This window comes from Metarhizium album (genome assembly GCF_000804445.1).
Source record: "Metarhizium album ARSEF 1941 chromosome Unknown scaffold_3, whole genome shotgun sequence".
In the NCBI taxonomy this organism is placed as follows: domain Eukaryota; kingdom Fungi; phylum Ascomycota; class Sordariomycetes; order Hypocreales; family Clavicipitaceae; genus Metarhizium; species Metarhizium album.
In genome coordinates this window covers 1,553,363-1,568,662 of record NW_024467577.1, presented here as the reverse complement: position 1 = coordinate 1,568,662, position 15,300 = coordinate 1,553,363, and the positions used below count along the sequence as shown (strand labels likewise).

General features: G+C 54.6%; 8 protein-coding genes across 8 annotated transcripts; 2 read left to right on the top strand and 6 right to left on the bottom strand.

The window, feature by feature from the left end:
- Nucleotides 1–604: 604 nt before the first annotated feature.
- On the bottom strand, nucleotides 605–1,562 carry MAM_02237 (NMT1/THI5-like protein; the record flags this gene model as incomplete). The annotated part of the gene is made up of 2 exons (XM_040821036.1): nucleotides 605–1,227; nucleotides 1,301–1,562. 2 exons carry the CDS (start codon nucleotides 1,560–1,562, stop codon nucleotides 605–607), a joined length of 885 nt encoding a protein of 294 aa, XP_040681379.1.
- A 191-nt stretch (nucleotides 1,563–1,753) lies between these two features.
- On the bottom strand, nucleotides 1,754–1,909 carry MAM_02236 (uncharacterized protein; the record flags this gene model as incomplete). Its single annotated transcript, XM_040821035.1, has 1 exon — nucleotides 1,754–1,909. The coding sequence occupies one exon, from the start codon at nucleotides 1,907–1,909 to the stop codon at nucleotides 1,754–1,756; it is 156 nt and encodes a 51-aa protein (XP_040681378.1).
- Nucleotides 1,910–2,524: 615 nt separating this feature from the next.
- On the bottom strand, nucleotides 2,525–3,094 carry MAM_02235 (uncharacterized protein; the record flags this gene model as incomplete). The annotated part of the gene is made up of 3 exons (XM_040821034.1): nucleotides 2,525–2,715; nucleotides 2,811–2,922; nucleotides 3,035–3,094. The coding sequence occupies 3 exons, from the start codon at nucleotides 3,092–3,094 to the stop codon at nucleotides 2,525–2,527; spliced, it is 363 nt and encodes a 120-aa protein (XP_040681377.1).
- Nucleotides 3,095–3,631: 537 nt separating this feature from the next.
- MAM_02234 (uncharacterized protein) lies at nucleotides 3,632–4,933 on the bottom strand (the record flags this gene model as incomplete). Its single annotated transcript, XM_040821033.1, has 3 exons — nucleotides 3,632–4,141; nucleotides 4,199–4,709; nucleotides 4,764–4,933. The coding sequence occupies 3 exons, from the start codon at nucleotides 4,931–4,933 to the stop codon at nucleotides 3,632–3,634; spliced, it is 1,191 nt and encodes a 396-aa protein (XP_040681376.1).
- A 606-nt stretch (nucleotides 4,934–5,539) lies between these two features.
- Nucleotides 5,540–7,309, bottom strand: MAM_02233 (uncharacterized protein; the record flags this gene model as incomplete). Its single annotated transcript, XM_040821032.1, has 1 exon — nucleotides 5,540–7,309. The coding sequence occupies one exon, from the start codon at nucleotides 7,307–7,309 to the stop codon at nucleotides 5,540–5,542; it is 1,770 nt and encodes a 589-aa protein (XP_040681375.1).
- A 666-nt stretch (nucleotides 7,310–7,975) lies between these two features.
- MAM_02232 (uncharacterized protein) lies at nucleotides 7,976–9,970 on the top strand (the record flags this gene model as incomplete). The annotated part of the gene is made up of 1 exon (XM_040821031.1): nucleotides 7,976–9,970. One exon carries the CDS (start codon nucleotides 7,976–7,978, stop codon nucleotides 9,968–9,970), a length of 1,995 nt encoding a protein of 664 aa, XP_040681374.1.
- Nucleotides 9,971–11,322: 1,352 nt separating this feature from the next.
- Nucleotides 11,323–12,500, top strand: MAM_02231 (Triacylglycerol lipase; the record flags this gene model as incomplete). The annotated part of the gene is made up of 2 exons (XM_040821030.1): nucleotides 11,323–11,783; nucleotides 11,849–12,500. 2 exons carry the CDS (start codon nucleotides 11,323–11,325, stop codon nucleotides 12,498–12,500), a joined length of 1,113 nt encoding a protein of 370 aa, XP_040681373.1.
- A 688-nt stretch (nucleotides 12,501–13,188) lies between these two features.
- MAM_02230 (Acyltransferase 3) lies at nucleotides 13,189–14,655 on the bottom strand (the record flags this gene model as incomplete). Its single annotated transcript, XM_040821029.1, has 1 exon — nucleotides 13,189–14,655. One exon carries the CDS (start codon nucleotides 14,653–14,655, stop codon nucleotides 13,189–13,191), a length of 1,467 nt encoding a protein of 488 aa, XP_040681372.1.
- Between the last annotated feature and the right edge of the window lie 645 nt (nucleotides 14,656–15,300).

Here is a 15,300-nt window from a genome sequence, read left to right as displayed (position 1 = left end):
GCAAAGAGTTCTGGATTGCGACAGATTACGAAGCGAAGGGGCTTACGAGTTCTAGAGATTTGAGCGGCCTGCCATTGGACGAAACGCAGCCTGGGGAGGCGGGGTGCCTGGGTGCTGGGGGACATCAGGTACATGGGCATTCTGGGGAGAGCCGGGTCCAGGCACCGGAGACCAGATGGAGTCTCCACCAAAGGGCAGCCTAATGGCCCGGTTGGACCAATGACTGGGTGTGCACATTGATATTGCCATGTTCGCAGAAACTAACTAGAAGGTTCGTCTGGCACCCAGTTACTTAAGTGCATCAGCATGTTTAGAGTCCAAGCCACTAGCTCTACTGACACAAACTGCAGTGCGGAGTAGGACGGCGAGAACGTGTCTTTTTTTTTTTTTTTATGTTTTTATTTTTTTGCTTTTGCGCCATGGCATGATTTACCCAAGTAAAGCCCGCAGAACAGGGGTCAGTTTATTGTCTTGATAGAACCAGGTCATGATACCAGTTGACCAGTAGCCCCTACAAACGACAATGCTTCCGTATCAGCAGCAGTCTATTAGTAGGACTATCGTACCATCTACCGTTGCTGTCGTGTGTGTCAAGCCGCAACAATCATAACTTTACAACCATGGCATCGACATCCAGACCCTTGCCTGCCACCAACACACCAGCCTTCCTCAACACACCCACACAATCCTTCACAACCTCCTCCTTCACACCCTCCGTCTTGGCCGGAAACTTGACGGTCTTGAGCCACTCTCTTGCGTCTGGCTCGGTGTACCCCAGTTCTGTAGAAATGTACTCGACTGACTCGTCCGGATGCTCGTTAAAGTGCTCGATGCCTCGGTCAAGCTTCTCAAGCAGCAACTTTACCCGGGCATCACCGCTCTTGATCAACCTGGTCGACGCAACAATCTTCCAGCTGCTCCACGGAGTGTAAATCTCACCGACGCGGCGAATCTCGCCCGAGTCGTAGTACTTTTTGGAGGTGAAATGCTCCCACATGAAAAAGTCGGCCTCACCGGAGTTGACCGCACTCCGGAGCTTCTCAAAATTGTCGAGTACAACCGTGTCGGAGAAGGGAGTCTTGCCGGCGAGCCAGCCTTGCTGGTCGGCGAGGACGAAGCCCATGACGTAGGATCCGGAGCCAATGCGGGACACACCGATCTTCTTGCCCTTCAGGGACGCTACGGATGTGATTTCAGGACGTTGGGCTCCTGTGGAGATGGCCCAGCCTGCGGACGGGGGAAGAGTTTAGCTATGCGTAGCGCAATATCAAGCAGGACCGTTGCTGACGGCATCACCTACAGAGCGGAGTGTCGACGTATGTGCCAACAAGGCGATATCCCCCATCACCTTCAGTCCCCTCTTTACCAAGTCCAGCAATCCATCCCTCTGTCAGGCCGATACCGATGTCAATCTCGCCTGCACGAATGGCAGAGATCATGTGTCCCGTGCCGGAGGGGAAGGGGACCAACGTGGCGTGGAGACCATGGTATTTCTGAGCAAAATGGATGGGCGTAGAAAAGTGTTCTGGCACAAAGCCTATTCGCAGGCCTTCTGACGACATTTTGGGGTTTGGACTGGGATTCCGGGTTACGCGTATGTCGGAAAGGCTTGATTGATGCGTGGGTGATGTGAAAAGATCAGTCTCGTGGACTCGTGGTGCACACCTGTAGTGGGGGCGAGATGAGGGGCATTAGGTTAAGGATGAGGAAGGAGCCTTTTTTCCGTATAATGATTAATCCTCCTAGGCACTTCCTAGCGACGACCATTGCTCCGCTCAGTCCGCACCGAGTTTGCGTCAATACGGGGACCGGCGGCCGAAATCTCACCGAACAGATAGGGGACTTGTACCGGAAGGCAGGCGCCATTGTCCTCCTCACCTCGGGACCACGCTCGAGGGCTGGATTCCATCCAGGCTGACCCGTACACTGCCATACAGAGAGTACTTCAGTACTTGTTGTAGAGCTTGTCAACACAGGAAACAGGCGACGAGAGTCACCCGCTCGTTCGTGTCTGCAGCGGCCCCAAGCCATCGTCAGCCATAGCACTTGTCGACTCATGGTATCTCCAGCTGGACGTCTGGACCGATTCCCACTTCACCCTGCTGTCGTCCATGGATATGATGGGGAATATAATATCGACATTCCTCTTTTGCTGCTCACGTTCTTCCTCCAGTCGGTAAGATTGCAGCATATACTTTGATATTGGTGCAGTACATCAACAAACAGTTTGGATGGAAGCTTGCCGAGGCGAGTTTACCCTCGTCACCGCTGGGCGTTGCCAACCTGATCATTTTGGTCGTGCCACCCAAGGATCTTTGAGACCACACGATATTATGTGTGAATTTGGGTCTTGTGCTCCTGGCCCTGATATGGCTCGCTGTCGTGATCCAGCCCTTGTTGCGTTGACATATTACATGAAGCATAAGGATACAATATATAATGTAATTAATACACAGGAGCATAGTATCATACCAGACACGGTCCATTGGCGACCGCGCAGGCGACATGCGCCAGCGCTTCGCAATCATACGGAAAAGGCGGAATATCCCTGCAGGGCACCGATGACCCCAACAGCAACGGCATTGCCCGCAACGCCATTCTTGATATACCACCAACCACTCACCCACATGATGGCCATCATGACCCCGGCGATGGCCTTGTGGACGGGGTCCCGCAGGAGCCCCGGGTTCCTGGACCAGGCATAGTTGATGAGAGCTGGGACGTCGTCAGCAAGCGGGCGGCGCCGAGGTTTTCACGGCCCAATGCGCTATCGCATTTGATGCCTTCGCGGAGGGGGCGGCGAGCCGTACCGTTCATGATGAAGAAGCCGCTTCCCTGGTACCAGCCTGCTTTCGCGCAGGCATACGCGATGCGCGGGAGGGTCTGGAATTTTGCGTTTTCCTGCCAGTCTTTGGCGGACGCCTGCCGAGCGTGTTATTACTTGAGTACGGAGGAATTGGGGCTTGCTTGGCATCGCGCCCCTTGCAGCGGATGCGTTCGATGGTGCCGGCGCCGGCGCTGGCGCTGGACGTACCGTGTGTCCCAACGAAATGAGAAGCCATCCGGCCGAGGTCAATTGGAGCGCTTTGGTCATTTTGGCCGTGGTTGAAGGGAGGCTGGATGCGATGAGCGCGCGGTTTTGATGGACGTTTTTGCGTGGTGAGACGGGGGATGGAAGGTGCAACCGTAGATCCCAGTGCGGCTCCCCTCTTCTTCACGGATACACGCGCAATGACTAGGGTTACAGGGTTAGGGTCACCATTAGGATGTCTTGGTTGCTCCGTGTTCCCCGCTGCGGGACGGGAACTTGGAGGACATCTGGACGTCCGGAGGAAATTGAGTTTTCGGGGTGCGGGCGTTGACATTCGGCTATCTTTGGTAGTCGCTCATAACTGGGGTATCGTACACTACACCTCCGTTCGTCGCGCGTTGCAATCTGGAATACTCGGTCAGGACGGGCTATTGGCATAGACGGTCAGACCATTCTGTACGAAGTTGCAAGTAAACGTGTGTAAGAGAGTCAATCGATGATTTGGACTGTCCTACTTCAAAACCAAATGACCAGTACCAAGCCCACTGTCCCCTCTTGCTTCTTCCTCGCTCCTTCATGGTATCAGCTTCCCACTACTTCCTACGCCTTCTCCGCAGAAGCTTCGACGGGGACGTGACATGGGCTTGTATAGTACAAAGACTGTTGCATCTGTCTTGAATCTAGCTCCTCTGGTCCCGCAACCTGGTACGGCGACGCCATCTCGTAAGGATCCCACGCACCAGCGGGGGTCGGATTTGGCTGTGGGAATCGCCATCCTGGATTTTCCTGCGGCTGAGGGGGATACTGGTAGTGTATGGGCTGAGTAGAAGGCACTTGCCCATGCGAAAGCACAGAATGTCGAAGATGGTCCGCCCGTCGGTCCTGCATCCAGGGTTGAATCGTGCTCCAGAGACCCGCTTGCCTACGGTTTCCAATTACAAGGAGCAACACCAAGATGATGAGGCGAAGCCAAAGAACAAGGACGGGATCGATGATATCCCAAGCGACGGGAAGTTCCTCTTGGGGGAGAATCCACTTTCCGAGGAGTACAATACTGACAAGCCAGCGGATGGCGTCGAGAATCGTGGAAACAAGGTAAAAGATGGCAGACTGGAGTTGTTAGCAAGTTCTCGTCAGCGAAACACGATGATTGATCCTCCAACATACGTTTCTTCCTGGTAGCCCGGCATATTGGCCAACCACATATCCGGCGTAAATAACCTGGCCAACCGAAATGGCAAAATTAATCATGTCACCAGCGGCCCTCAACCATCTATCCTTGTCCCACGCGTCCGCCACAGCAGTAAGATCCGACGTCGAGTTTGACTGCGTAAACTCAAGGAGTGCGGCAAGCGACAAAGCAAAACATGTCACGGAAACAGCGAAAATCACCAAGGCGCCACTAAACGCAGCGGTGCGGATGACGTTTCGGCCAGGAGCGGGTTTCTTGATTTGCGCGCGGCGGAATCCACTGCCCAACTCGGCGAGTACAATGACAAGCAGGGCATTGACGATGCGTTCGAAAAAAATGGCAATTTGGTTGGCGTACCGGTCGGTCTGGTCAAGGCGGTCGATGTCGGATGTTGTGTGGGCTACCTGATCGAAAGAACCGTTTTCGTATTCCCATGATAGGCGAACGACGCCAGCAACGTCGGAGGTGATGGTGAGCATCAGAGAGCTGAGGCACGTCAGTGAAGTCGTCTCAAGCTGCGGTACCGTGGGGGAGACTCACAGCGCAAAGAAGGGATGACAAGCCTTCAGCCAGCTAAATGCCACGCGGGCCGGATCCCCTTGGCTTCTCGCAAGGCCCAACGTCAGGAGCCACACGACGATGGCGGGTATGACGACGAAGCCCGTCAGTCCGGCGTGGACAATGAGCCACGTCTGCCCCGTTTGTGCCATGGCGTCGAATGAGTGCGATCCTACCCGCTGGGCCTTGGACTACAATGACAAGGTAGGACAAAGATGTTGCTGGCTGGGACAGTCGGCCGATGCAGCGACGCGCCCGAGAAGGGAGGCAAAATTGACAGAGTGGTGTTGACGCAAGGTGCAGCGCAGAGCCTCGTGAATGTTGGATCCGAGGGCCGGCGCAGAATGGCAGATAACGCAGATGCAGAGCCCCAACACAAGAGTGGCAGACAGACCCTTGGGACGTGAACTTGTCTTTGAGGTCTCCACAGGCTGAAGATGAGCTGCAGAACGTTCCGACTTGGTGTTTGGTGAATACGAACTCAACGGGATGCATGCTGTCTACGGAGTCCTCTGTATCTCAAAGCGCCTCTTGGCGTGCCACTAGCTGATGGCTTCAGGAAGGAAAAATCTTGACCTGTCAATTGGTGTTAGTCTTTTGAATTTTCAAATTGTGAGACCTTGGCTTCTCTAATTTGGCGTCGCTCTCCTGCATTGTGAACTGACCATTCATGTCCACGTCGAGTGTTGCACACAACATGGGTGCGAGGAACCCTGGTTGGAAGATGATTGGTCGTCTTGTCATAACTTAGTCGTCAGTCATGTGCTGTTCGCGTGGTCATCCTTTTTGACTCCAACCACGACCAAATTCCGCGGACTCATCCCATAATCAAACACCGTCTCAACCCACGCGTCGCCGACTTCGACTTGTTCTTTCAGAAACATCCACCTGTCTACCACAATCATCGACTCCACGACCATGGCACTAAATGCCATCAGACTCCAAATCACACACAGCTCCTTTTTCCTCGGCAAATACTCAGCTTCATACTCGTCAATCTCCCCGTCCGTAATATCGGCCATCTTCTCATTCATCACGTCTGTGTACTGCCTGTATTCCTTGCTGGTAGTCAACTTCTCAATTGTTCCCCGGACGTAGGCTCTCAACGAAGAGTAGCAGCTCTTTCGCAAACCCCCGATGGTAACGGGTTGTGTGCCCACGTCGAATGGTCCGGGATTTCTGAACGCTTGTCCATCTGCATTTTCCGGAACGTGACATATTTGTTTGACGACGCCCCTGTCCAAAAAGATCTTTTGGAGAACGGCTCGGAAAAAGTGTCGCGAAAAAAAAGCCTCACTGTCCAAGCGGTCCCAGTTCTTGGGGGCTTGACAAGCCATCATCCGAGCAGTGACATTGAGTCGAATTCCGTCGTCGTCGTAAGTGCAGAATTTTTGGGACATGGGGAAGCCCTGGGGGTCGAATTTTGAAGATTCTCGGCCGACGCGGCCATTGAGCGCCTGAAGGGTTGGACGCAAATAGGCGTGTTTGTAGGTCGGCGGGCCGAGTCTTTCGGTCATGAGATTGTAGCAGCATCCTACAATGGCAATGGCGCGAACATCGGGATTGAGGATGAGTGACCTAATGGCGAAGTGGGAGAGGTTGCCACAGGAATGGATGGAGATGGCCATTAGCTTGCGCTTTTCCGCCGCAGCAGAGGTCTTGTCAATCTTGGCAATGACTTCCGACAGGTCGCCGCTATCCAGACGCCCAGAAACGTATTGTACATGGCCTTTGCCGTGCTCCACTATGCACTCCGACTTTAATTGCTCCCGGGGTCTAAAGTCGAATGCTTCTGTGCCGGCAACTTGTTTGAACACGTCTGGACTTTTATGTGGGTGTGGCCCGGCCGCTTCAAGAATCTTGTTCCACAGTCTCTTATTCCTCATGACCTTTTCTTTGGTTGCCAGGCCAGAGGATATGTCGAGGCCTCTTGCCGCAGTGACATTGTTCTCGCGACCCTCTACCGCAACGACTCGTCTGTTGTAAGGCTCGCTGGCCAGAGCGCGGCCAAGATAGTTCTGGCCACTGCCAAAGTCTACAAAGTGACTTATTCGGTTCGCCTTTGAAGTAGCAATATTCTTGGACAGGCGATCCACGTAGTCGGCAAAATTTGCGACTTCATGAATCTTTTTGGGCTTCATGCCTACTTTAACGATTTGCGGCAGAACGGGCAAATCGTGTGACGGGGGAGTAAATTCTCTGTCGAGTGAAAGATGCCTGATGGATTTGATGTACTGAAGCAAGCTGTCCGGCATTTCCGGCAGACCAGCTAGTTGGAGATTTTCGAGATCATCTCTCATCAAGATGTCGAGGAGGCGCATAACATCGCATTGCAAGAGAAACGGTCGCCACGTCTTGGGTATGACAGTGTGAAAGAGACCAGGCGACGAGGTGAAGAAGTCGAGGATGTGAGTACCGCCGCAGAGGATTTGGAAAAGCTCAGTAGTGTTGACAAAGTGGAGGAGATGGGAGACGTATTCATCGGGCGACGCATAGTTGCCGTTGTAAGGGAGGGGTCTGGGCACCATGGCGGCGGGAACTGGAGTTGCAGAAACAGAATTGTGTATTATCAAGATATCATGACGCTCGCGAGTCGACTCAGTCGAGTGGATCTGACTTGTAGATATTGTCCTGTCGCTCCTGTGCCGACGCACTGTTGCACAAGATTTGACGATGGATGGACCGAGAGAGTCAGTCCTGAGGTTGAGGTTCGTTTCTTTGTTGGTGTTGAGTTGGTCCAATCAATTGACAAATTTTCATGGTGCACCCGCCCGTCCCGTGTGATGGATGTGTGGGGCAGCGCCATGTGACCCCTGCATAACTAACCTATTATCTATGTCCGTACTCCGACAGAGTAACTACATGACCGCCTCATGTACTACTGCAACCCTGCACACGAGGCCGGTCACGACGCAGTCAAGTCTCCCCATCCCAGCCCAGAGATGATGGCTTCACCATAGCCATCGAGGCTTTCCTGCTTGCGCGGGTCGGTAGCTTTCCGGCTGCGATTTTTTGTCGTCCCGCCGACAACGAATCTTGGACGACCAAGACGTTGACGCGAGTTGCGCTGCTCTCTCCACCTTGTGTCTCCCGTTTCGCCGCCGAATCGACATGATTTTTCGAGCAACTAGATAACAATCTGAGCTGTTCCGACGAATTCAGGGCAATGCTTCCAGTTTGCTCATAGCGTCACCATGGAGGATCCCTGGAGTTCCCCTTGGGTCACGGACGCTCCGGCACCTCCAACAATCGATCTGCCTTCCGAGCCTCCGCGAGCGCATTACGGCAATTCACCCCGCAAGACGTCCCCGTCTCTCTCTCCATGGCGCCGGAGTATAGACATCGGTGTGGATGACTGGGGAGGGTGGAGTGTGCCGGCGACCGGCAAACTCAGCCCAGGTTGGGCGAGCAGTCCGAATTTGAAGCCGCTAGAGAGCAGTGCGGGTGTAGCGCCAGATCCATGGGCTCTGGCGGTGAGTGAAGAGGGAGAAGTGGCAAAGACATCTGGCTCCGCCATCTGCGTGGGAAATGATGGACGAGCGGACGGGCGTGATGGCTTGACAGCGCAGATTGAGGAGAGCAGTATCTGGGAGAGACATGTCGAACCACAGCAGAAAGGTGCTGCGGAGCGGAGTCGTTCTACAGACACGGAGCCTGCGAGATCGCTTTGCCGAAAGCCGGTATCCAAAGTGCAAGAGTTGGTTGAAAGGTACGATGGTATGGCGAAGACGTCGAGTGTGGGGGTGTCGAGCACGGAGAGGGCGGCAACAAACGAGGAAGAAACGCTCCCAGAAGTGAATGATTGCGAATTCATACAAGAAAGGACCGCTCATCTGAATAAGAGGGCTGAGGAGTCAGTTCCCCAACTACAAGCCATATCCGAGTCTACCGATGGCAGAGTTCCAAGCGAAATGGCTCTTGTCGAGGAGGAGGAAGGTGCAAATCCGAACCAGGAGACAACGAATGGCAGTACGGCTCGTTCAATTGAAAATAAGAGCTTGACGCACAACCCAAGGGCATCACCAGTTTCGTACCCCGTCGACTTTTCAAGTCTCAATGTGCTGTTTCCCAACACGCAAGCCGTCACCGCCATCCCTGAAGAGCTCCCCGAGCCCGTGATGCAAGAGTGCTTCACCTCCGTGTCACAGCGGAAGGCCTGGTATCGCATATCCCGGTTTGGCTCCGCGAGGAAATACAACTACGGTAATGATGACAACTATGTCAGAGTGGGTTGGAAGGATTCAACCATTCGCAAAGACACATTGACCACGGTCCGCCGATGGATGGAGGAGGACAGCATTGGGGGGAGAATCGTACTGGGACGAAGGCTAGGCAACGGGGGCAGCAGCATGTTCAATTGGGACTCTAAAGCGCCGCCCATCGAGATCGGTGAGCTGTTGGCGAGGGAGAAGCAGAAGCCGAAAGGACGTGTCCCAAAGGCTTCGGCTACCCGAGAAGGGACGGTCACATCACCTACAACTGCATCGTTTGGATGGAGCAGCAGTATCCCAACGTCCCCGGCGACGGAGAGGACTTCTTCTGAGTGGCATGCAAAGTCGCCTCGTGTCGCCGAGACGACAGAGAGAGACGAGCTGGACAAACAGAGTGTATCTGCCAGGGTGCTTGAATCTCGCCAAAGTTCAAAACTATCAGCAGACCAGTCTATACCTGCTGAACTGGGGCCAATAGCTGCGTCACAGGACGAAGATGAAGACTGGGGGGACATGGTATCGTCCCCAACTCTGGAGTCTACTGTCGAGTTCGATGCAATGACTCTCAGCGAGGCAGCAAGTCCCCCAACTCCAAAGCCTGACTCAGAGCGGCTGATTTCGAAGGCTAATGAATCCAATGAACCGACCTATGCTTTCAATGCTTCGACAGAGGAACTGGACCCTTGGGGAGGCTCGGAGGTCTGTGGCGGCAATAATTCGCGGAGACATGCTTTGCAGCACGTGCCATCGACAGAGGAAGAAGCGGCAGCGTTGAAAACAGCACCTGAAAACGCCTCCTCGCCAGCCCTTCCTGGACAACCTACACAGGACGAGGTCATTTGCACACCGGAGCAGCCTTCGAGTCCCACTCCTTCAAGACCAGAGGGCATCGAACCCGGGCCTCGTAATTCCCAGGATGGCGAGAGAGTGGCCGCTATTCTGGCTGCAGTGCCCGACCTGTCATATATGCTGAGGTGACATGAGACAAGAGGAGGAAGCCTGCATTAAGTGCATAGCACAAGAGATTGGTGAGGCAAAGAACGGCCAAACGTGACGCTCCTTCTGTGGCAAGCTTTTGTACATTACTAGTGTATGATAATACATTTCTTCCCAGCGGTTGGTACCCGGCCTGTCAACGACATTGTCGGTCTCACCGCTGACGTGCGACTCGGCGACGGCCATGCCTTTTCCATATCTTTGACCTTGGCTGGTCCGCGTTTTTGCAAGCCCGGCGATGACTGGGAGTCCTCAAATGCCTTCTATGCAGCCGATAGCAGGACCTATTTTGCTTTCCCCTGACATGGCCTTGTCCCTCTCGTGCCGACGTCAGACGAGAAGAAGTCTCAAAACGCCGCCGTACGGGCATGGCGAGTCTACGAAACGAAGGCTCCAGGCTCCAAGTTCAACTACGCGATGCTCATGGCCAGAGACAGACAACACCCACCGCAGCCGTTGCACAACGTGGAAGCCCAACAAAAAGAGCTCAACTGTAAAACACGCATACGCTTGATGCCCGAGTAACCCTCGCTCGCGGAGTCTCTCCGTATGCACACTGACCTCGCAGGCGGAGGAGAGCAGCAGACACCGACAGTTGCATTCTGACACCAGAAATCGCGCTCCATGTCTCTTTCTTTCCGTCCATTCTTTCCCCTCGCAATGTCCGGCAATACATGCGCGGTGCTGACGCTGCTGCAAGCGCCAAAGTTGCCATTGGTTCGGGGGTTCCGCCATCGGGCATGAATGTCTCGCTTCAACCGGCTGGACGAAGTCTCCCCATCATATGTCACTTTGTCGAGGAACCCGAATTCTGCGTATAAGCCGCGCAGATACCGTCCGGGCACCGACTGACTCGACGATGGGTCCGCAGACAGCGAGCCGGTAGAACGCCCGGCGAGGAACAGGCGTTCGTCACGTATCGAGGGGAGCGGGAGTCAAGTTGCGGCTTTCGAGGCATCAACCCATCACCGGCCCATCGTGTCAATTGGCTTGCTGCCAGCCGATTCATCTCCTGTCCCGAGTTGCGCAAGAGTCAACATACATTGCAGCAGCGTGCGGGCTGCCTCAGCATCCACGGGCCGCCGATTTGCGACTCCAAGACATTGGCCCACCGCCGTCATCCGGGAGGGAATTTTCCCCTGTAGATTGGTCACAGGGGGAGAGGGATGGCCTCGAGAACGTTACAAATACCATTCACACGGCGGTGTTCGGGATGCGAGAGCAGAGGACGATTCATTCGCGTCGAGCAGCATCTGTCGGCATCCCGGGCACACTTGTGAAATAATACACATCCCCCACGGCGAGAGACCATCACACACCCTCCGCCCTCCAGCATGCGTCTCCCACGGGCGTCAAAGTCTACAAGCATATGCCTGCTCGCTCTCGTCTCGGCAGCACCGGTCCTCTCGGCCCCTACTCCCGTCGCTCCTGTTGCTCCTTGGCCCACCGACGGCAAAACCCTCGCGATTATCGACAAGTATTCTTACTACGCGGCGGCAGCTTACTGCAGGAAACTAAATGACGACTCTGTCAACAACCTGGTGTGCGTCAATCGAACGCCCGGGTACTGTGGTCAGCTCGCGGGTGCCGTGACTGTCCATCAGTTCCACGCCAACGACAGCATCGCCGGCTACGTTGCCGTGAGCCGTGCGGAGAGGGAGATTATAGCGGGCTTCCGGGGCACCGCGAGTATCAGTGACATATTCAAAGACCTCCAGGTGAGGCTCAAGGACCCGAAGAAATCCCTTGCAGAGAGGGCAATGGCTTCCCAGGCCGTTGGCGCAGTTCCGCCCCTGTAAGAACGACTTCCGTGGCATCCACCTCTTGTCACTTCATGTCGGCTAATGACGGACTCTGCAGCGCATTGCCCGGGGACACTGACCCGGTTCTCCCTCTCTGCGAGCCCTGCCGGGTTCACGCGGGATTCTGGGACGCCTTCCGCGGCATCAAGGACGCCCTGAAGGAGACGATTCAGGAACAACTCCGCAGACACCCCGGCTATCAGGTCAAGGTCACGGGCCACTCCCTGGGGGGAGCAGTGGCTTCCATTGCCGCCGGGTATCTTCGCAAGAGCGGCATTCCCGCCGATGTGTATACCTATGGCTCCCCTCGGGTCGGCGATCCGGCCTTTGCGGCATTCATTTCCGGCCAGGAGAACGGCACGACGACGCGCGTGACCAACGGCCACGACCCTGTCACTGCGGTCATCGGCATATTTGCTGGGTACGCCCACACCACGCCCGAGTATTGGTTCCCCAAGAGGGTTGAGGAGCCCAAGAATGTCAATATTTGCGTGGGCGTGCAAAATACATCGTGCTCAGGGCGCTTCTTTCCCAACGTCTTCTATGTTAGAGACCATTCCAGTGTCAATTACGCCAAAGGCTTCGATGCCTGTCCTGAACAGGCCAAGGAATCCGAATCGCTTCCCGACTTTACAGAGGCCGATGTTGAAGAATGGAAGGACCGGGGACTTGTGGATGATGTCGATCAAGTCAACGCGCGTGGACTATAGAAAGCTGCCCCTCTTGGATATCAGAACGTCGATGGCGCCGGCTTGGCTACAGCTTCTGCCATTTTGGATAGTAACAGCAAGACATGTCTCGTGTAGCCCGTTGGTCAAAGAGGCACATGAAATAATTGCTTGTATCTCTTTCTTAGATGATGAAGGTAATACTCATGTAGAGCTGTTAGGCACGAAATACGGGTCATGTTTCAAAGACATGCGGATCTGAAATGTGGCGTCTAAGCATACCGCTTTTAAGTGACTGTGCAAATCGCAAGTCCACCAACAGGTATCCCAAGTCCTGACACTTCTGCATCAATAGCACGTCATTCCCGCCACAGCTACTCGGCGCTTTCGCCGGACAGCCTCGTGTGTGCCACGTCTTAAGCTGATGCGCGACAGAATCACATGGTACTCCTCTATCCATGAAAGACGGTTGTGCAGTCGGTTACGCCATACGACATGGAGGCGTCAGTTTGTGGTGCTGCCGTGTTGGCCACTCACCGAAAAGCGCCATAAACAAGAACGGGTTGAAAAGAGCTTCCAAGCGGGCCGTAGGAGAAGTCTGCAGACGCCGGTGGCCCATCGTCGGGGTAACGTTTCAGGAGCTGCGGCTTCTCTTTCTGTACTCCATCATACACTTCAGCACCGTCGTCGTAGACCTTGAAAATCGGAACATTTGCACAGTTCGGGGATCCTAGGCATTTGCGTGCTTTCCTGCAACGCCCTGGGCAGGCAGTGTCTTCCTATAAATCCAGGCTGCAAATTGGACGCTTGGCCTATCAACCACCCGCGTCACAAAGTCTGCCATACACAAGGTCAACGGCAGTAAGACGACGTGTGGCAAGAGGAATGCAAATTCAAGGCCAAATGGCCCTGTCTGTGGCAACTCAAATCTATCCACCCATTGAGGGATATGTTCGATTTGGCTCTGGCCTTTGAAGCCGACGGCGGTATATAGACGATCCCCAAAGATCCATAACACCGGTCCATGAACCAAGTAGAGCGCGTAGGACACGCGCCCCAGGTACTGACAGGCATTGGTTTCGAAAAATCGCTTCAGCCAGCCAATGTTTGAAACCGAAGTGATTAGTAGAACTGCGGCCCAGAACAGATAGAACCACTTGTAATCAAAGACAGCTTGCGGCTTCAGATATGAAAGGAGGTACCAGCCGCGAGTATGGGCAAGCTGATTCAAATCGCGGTTTGCGCTGGGGACGCCACCTAGATATATGCCCAGTGCGAGGAAATGGTGGCAGATAATCTTCCTATAGGGGGCCAATCGAGTAAGAAAGCACGGGAGGCCGTCCTTGTCTACCTCGGCGAGCAGATCTAGATGGCTTAGCAGCATGCCTGCAACGAACATTGCGCAATACCACCCATCAGCAATGTACATAAAGTAGACGATGAGGGAGACCTGGCACCAGAGGCGGGCATTGAGAGAGCATCGTGAAATGGCTAAAAGGGATGCAAAGACAACCATGGATCCCTTGAATTCAACTGGGATTGACCAGAGGTGTACATTATAGGATAGCCAGGGCACACCGCCGTCCTTGAAGGGGAAGCTGAAGTTTTTGAACTCGCAGTAGAAGCCCCATATCTCGTGCAACCAGCCATCATGGGGCTTTGCACCGTCCACCCAGAGGCCGAAGAAATGCCACGAGGCTGTGTATACCAAGGTGACGGCCGCAACGGGAAGAAACAGGCGTAGCCAGCGCCTGAATATTGCCGACCCAAGGTGTTCCGCCAAGGCAGAGGCATCATTCTTTTCGATAAGTCGCAAAGGCTTTATAGCCAGGACGTACCCGGATAGGACAAAGAATATAGACACAGCCAAGTGCCCCCCAGAAAAGAACAGCCGGATGCCGGGCAGAGCTGCAAAGTAGTACTGGTTATTGTAGCCAAATCCGTTCTCGAATATCTCGGTCTCTTCCTTGTGAGCCCACAGCACGTGGTGGTGCCAATACACGATGAGAGCGGCAAAGCCTCGCAAGCCGTCAAGGTAGGCGGTTTGAAGCTGATGCTGGCTCTTGGGCCGACGTCTCGTCCTGGTCCATGTATACAGCCATAACCATGGCTTGAAGTTGGACAGCCCGGAGCCGTGGGGTGGCTGCCACGCAGACAAGTCGGCGTTTTTGGCTTCGAGGTCGTCGACATTGAGCATGGCGGCTCGGCCCAATGTGCCGCTGTCGAGAGGGCTAGGTGAAGATGGAGCCGACATTTCCTGCGGCCAGGCCCAACATGACCTCAACTGAGGACGGCTCTGGTGGTGTGGTGGAGAGAAACGAGGTCAACTGGTACCAGGGCATCAGGCATTTAAGCTTGGGTGCCATCTGCTCCTGCTCCTGCTCCTGCTCTTGCTCTTGCCCTTGCCCTTGCTCTTGCTCCGACGGACCCGTTGTCCGTTCACATGTCAACTGGAAAATGTCGATTGTTGGCCGCGGTCCCCTGCCAGCCCCTGCCAGCCTCCCCAGCCCCTGCCGACTCCTCCAAGCCACCTTCGTAGACGGCAGAACGCCCATTGGCGCGTCTCGAGACAATTTCTTCCGGAGTAGCTCCTCCGCACCGAACAGCTACGTCCTACGGAGTAACTACTACTAGTCTGTCTGTTTGGTCCGACAATCCTCATCACCCCCAGCCGGGACGGAGCCCAGTTCAGATCGCACAACATGCCCAAAGCAGTCAGCCATCGTCCAGGAAATTATCATCCTGTGCTGCCTGTCAATCTTGGGACATTGGGCCCACTGGTGGAGAGCGAAAACATCTTCGACATGTCCGACGTCTGGCTGGCAACAATGACCACTCCGAC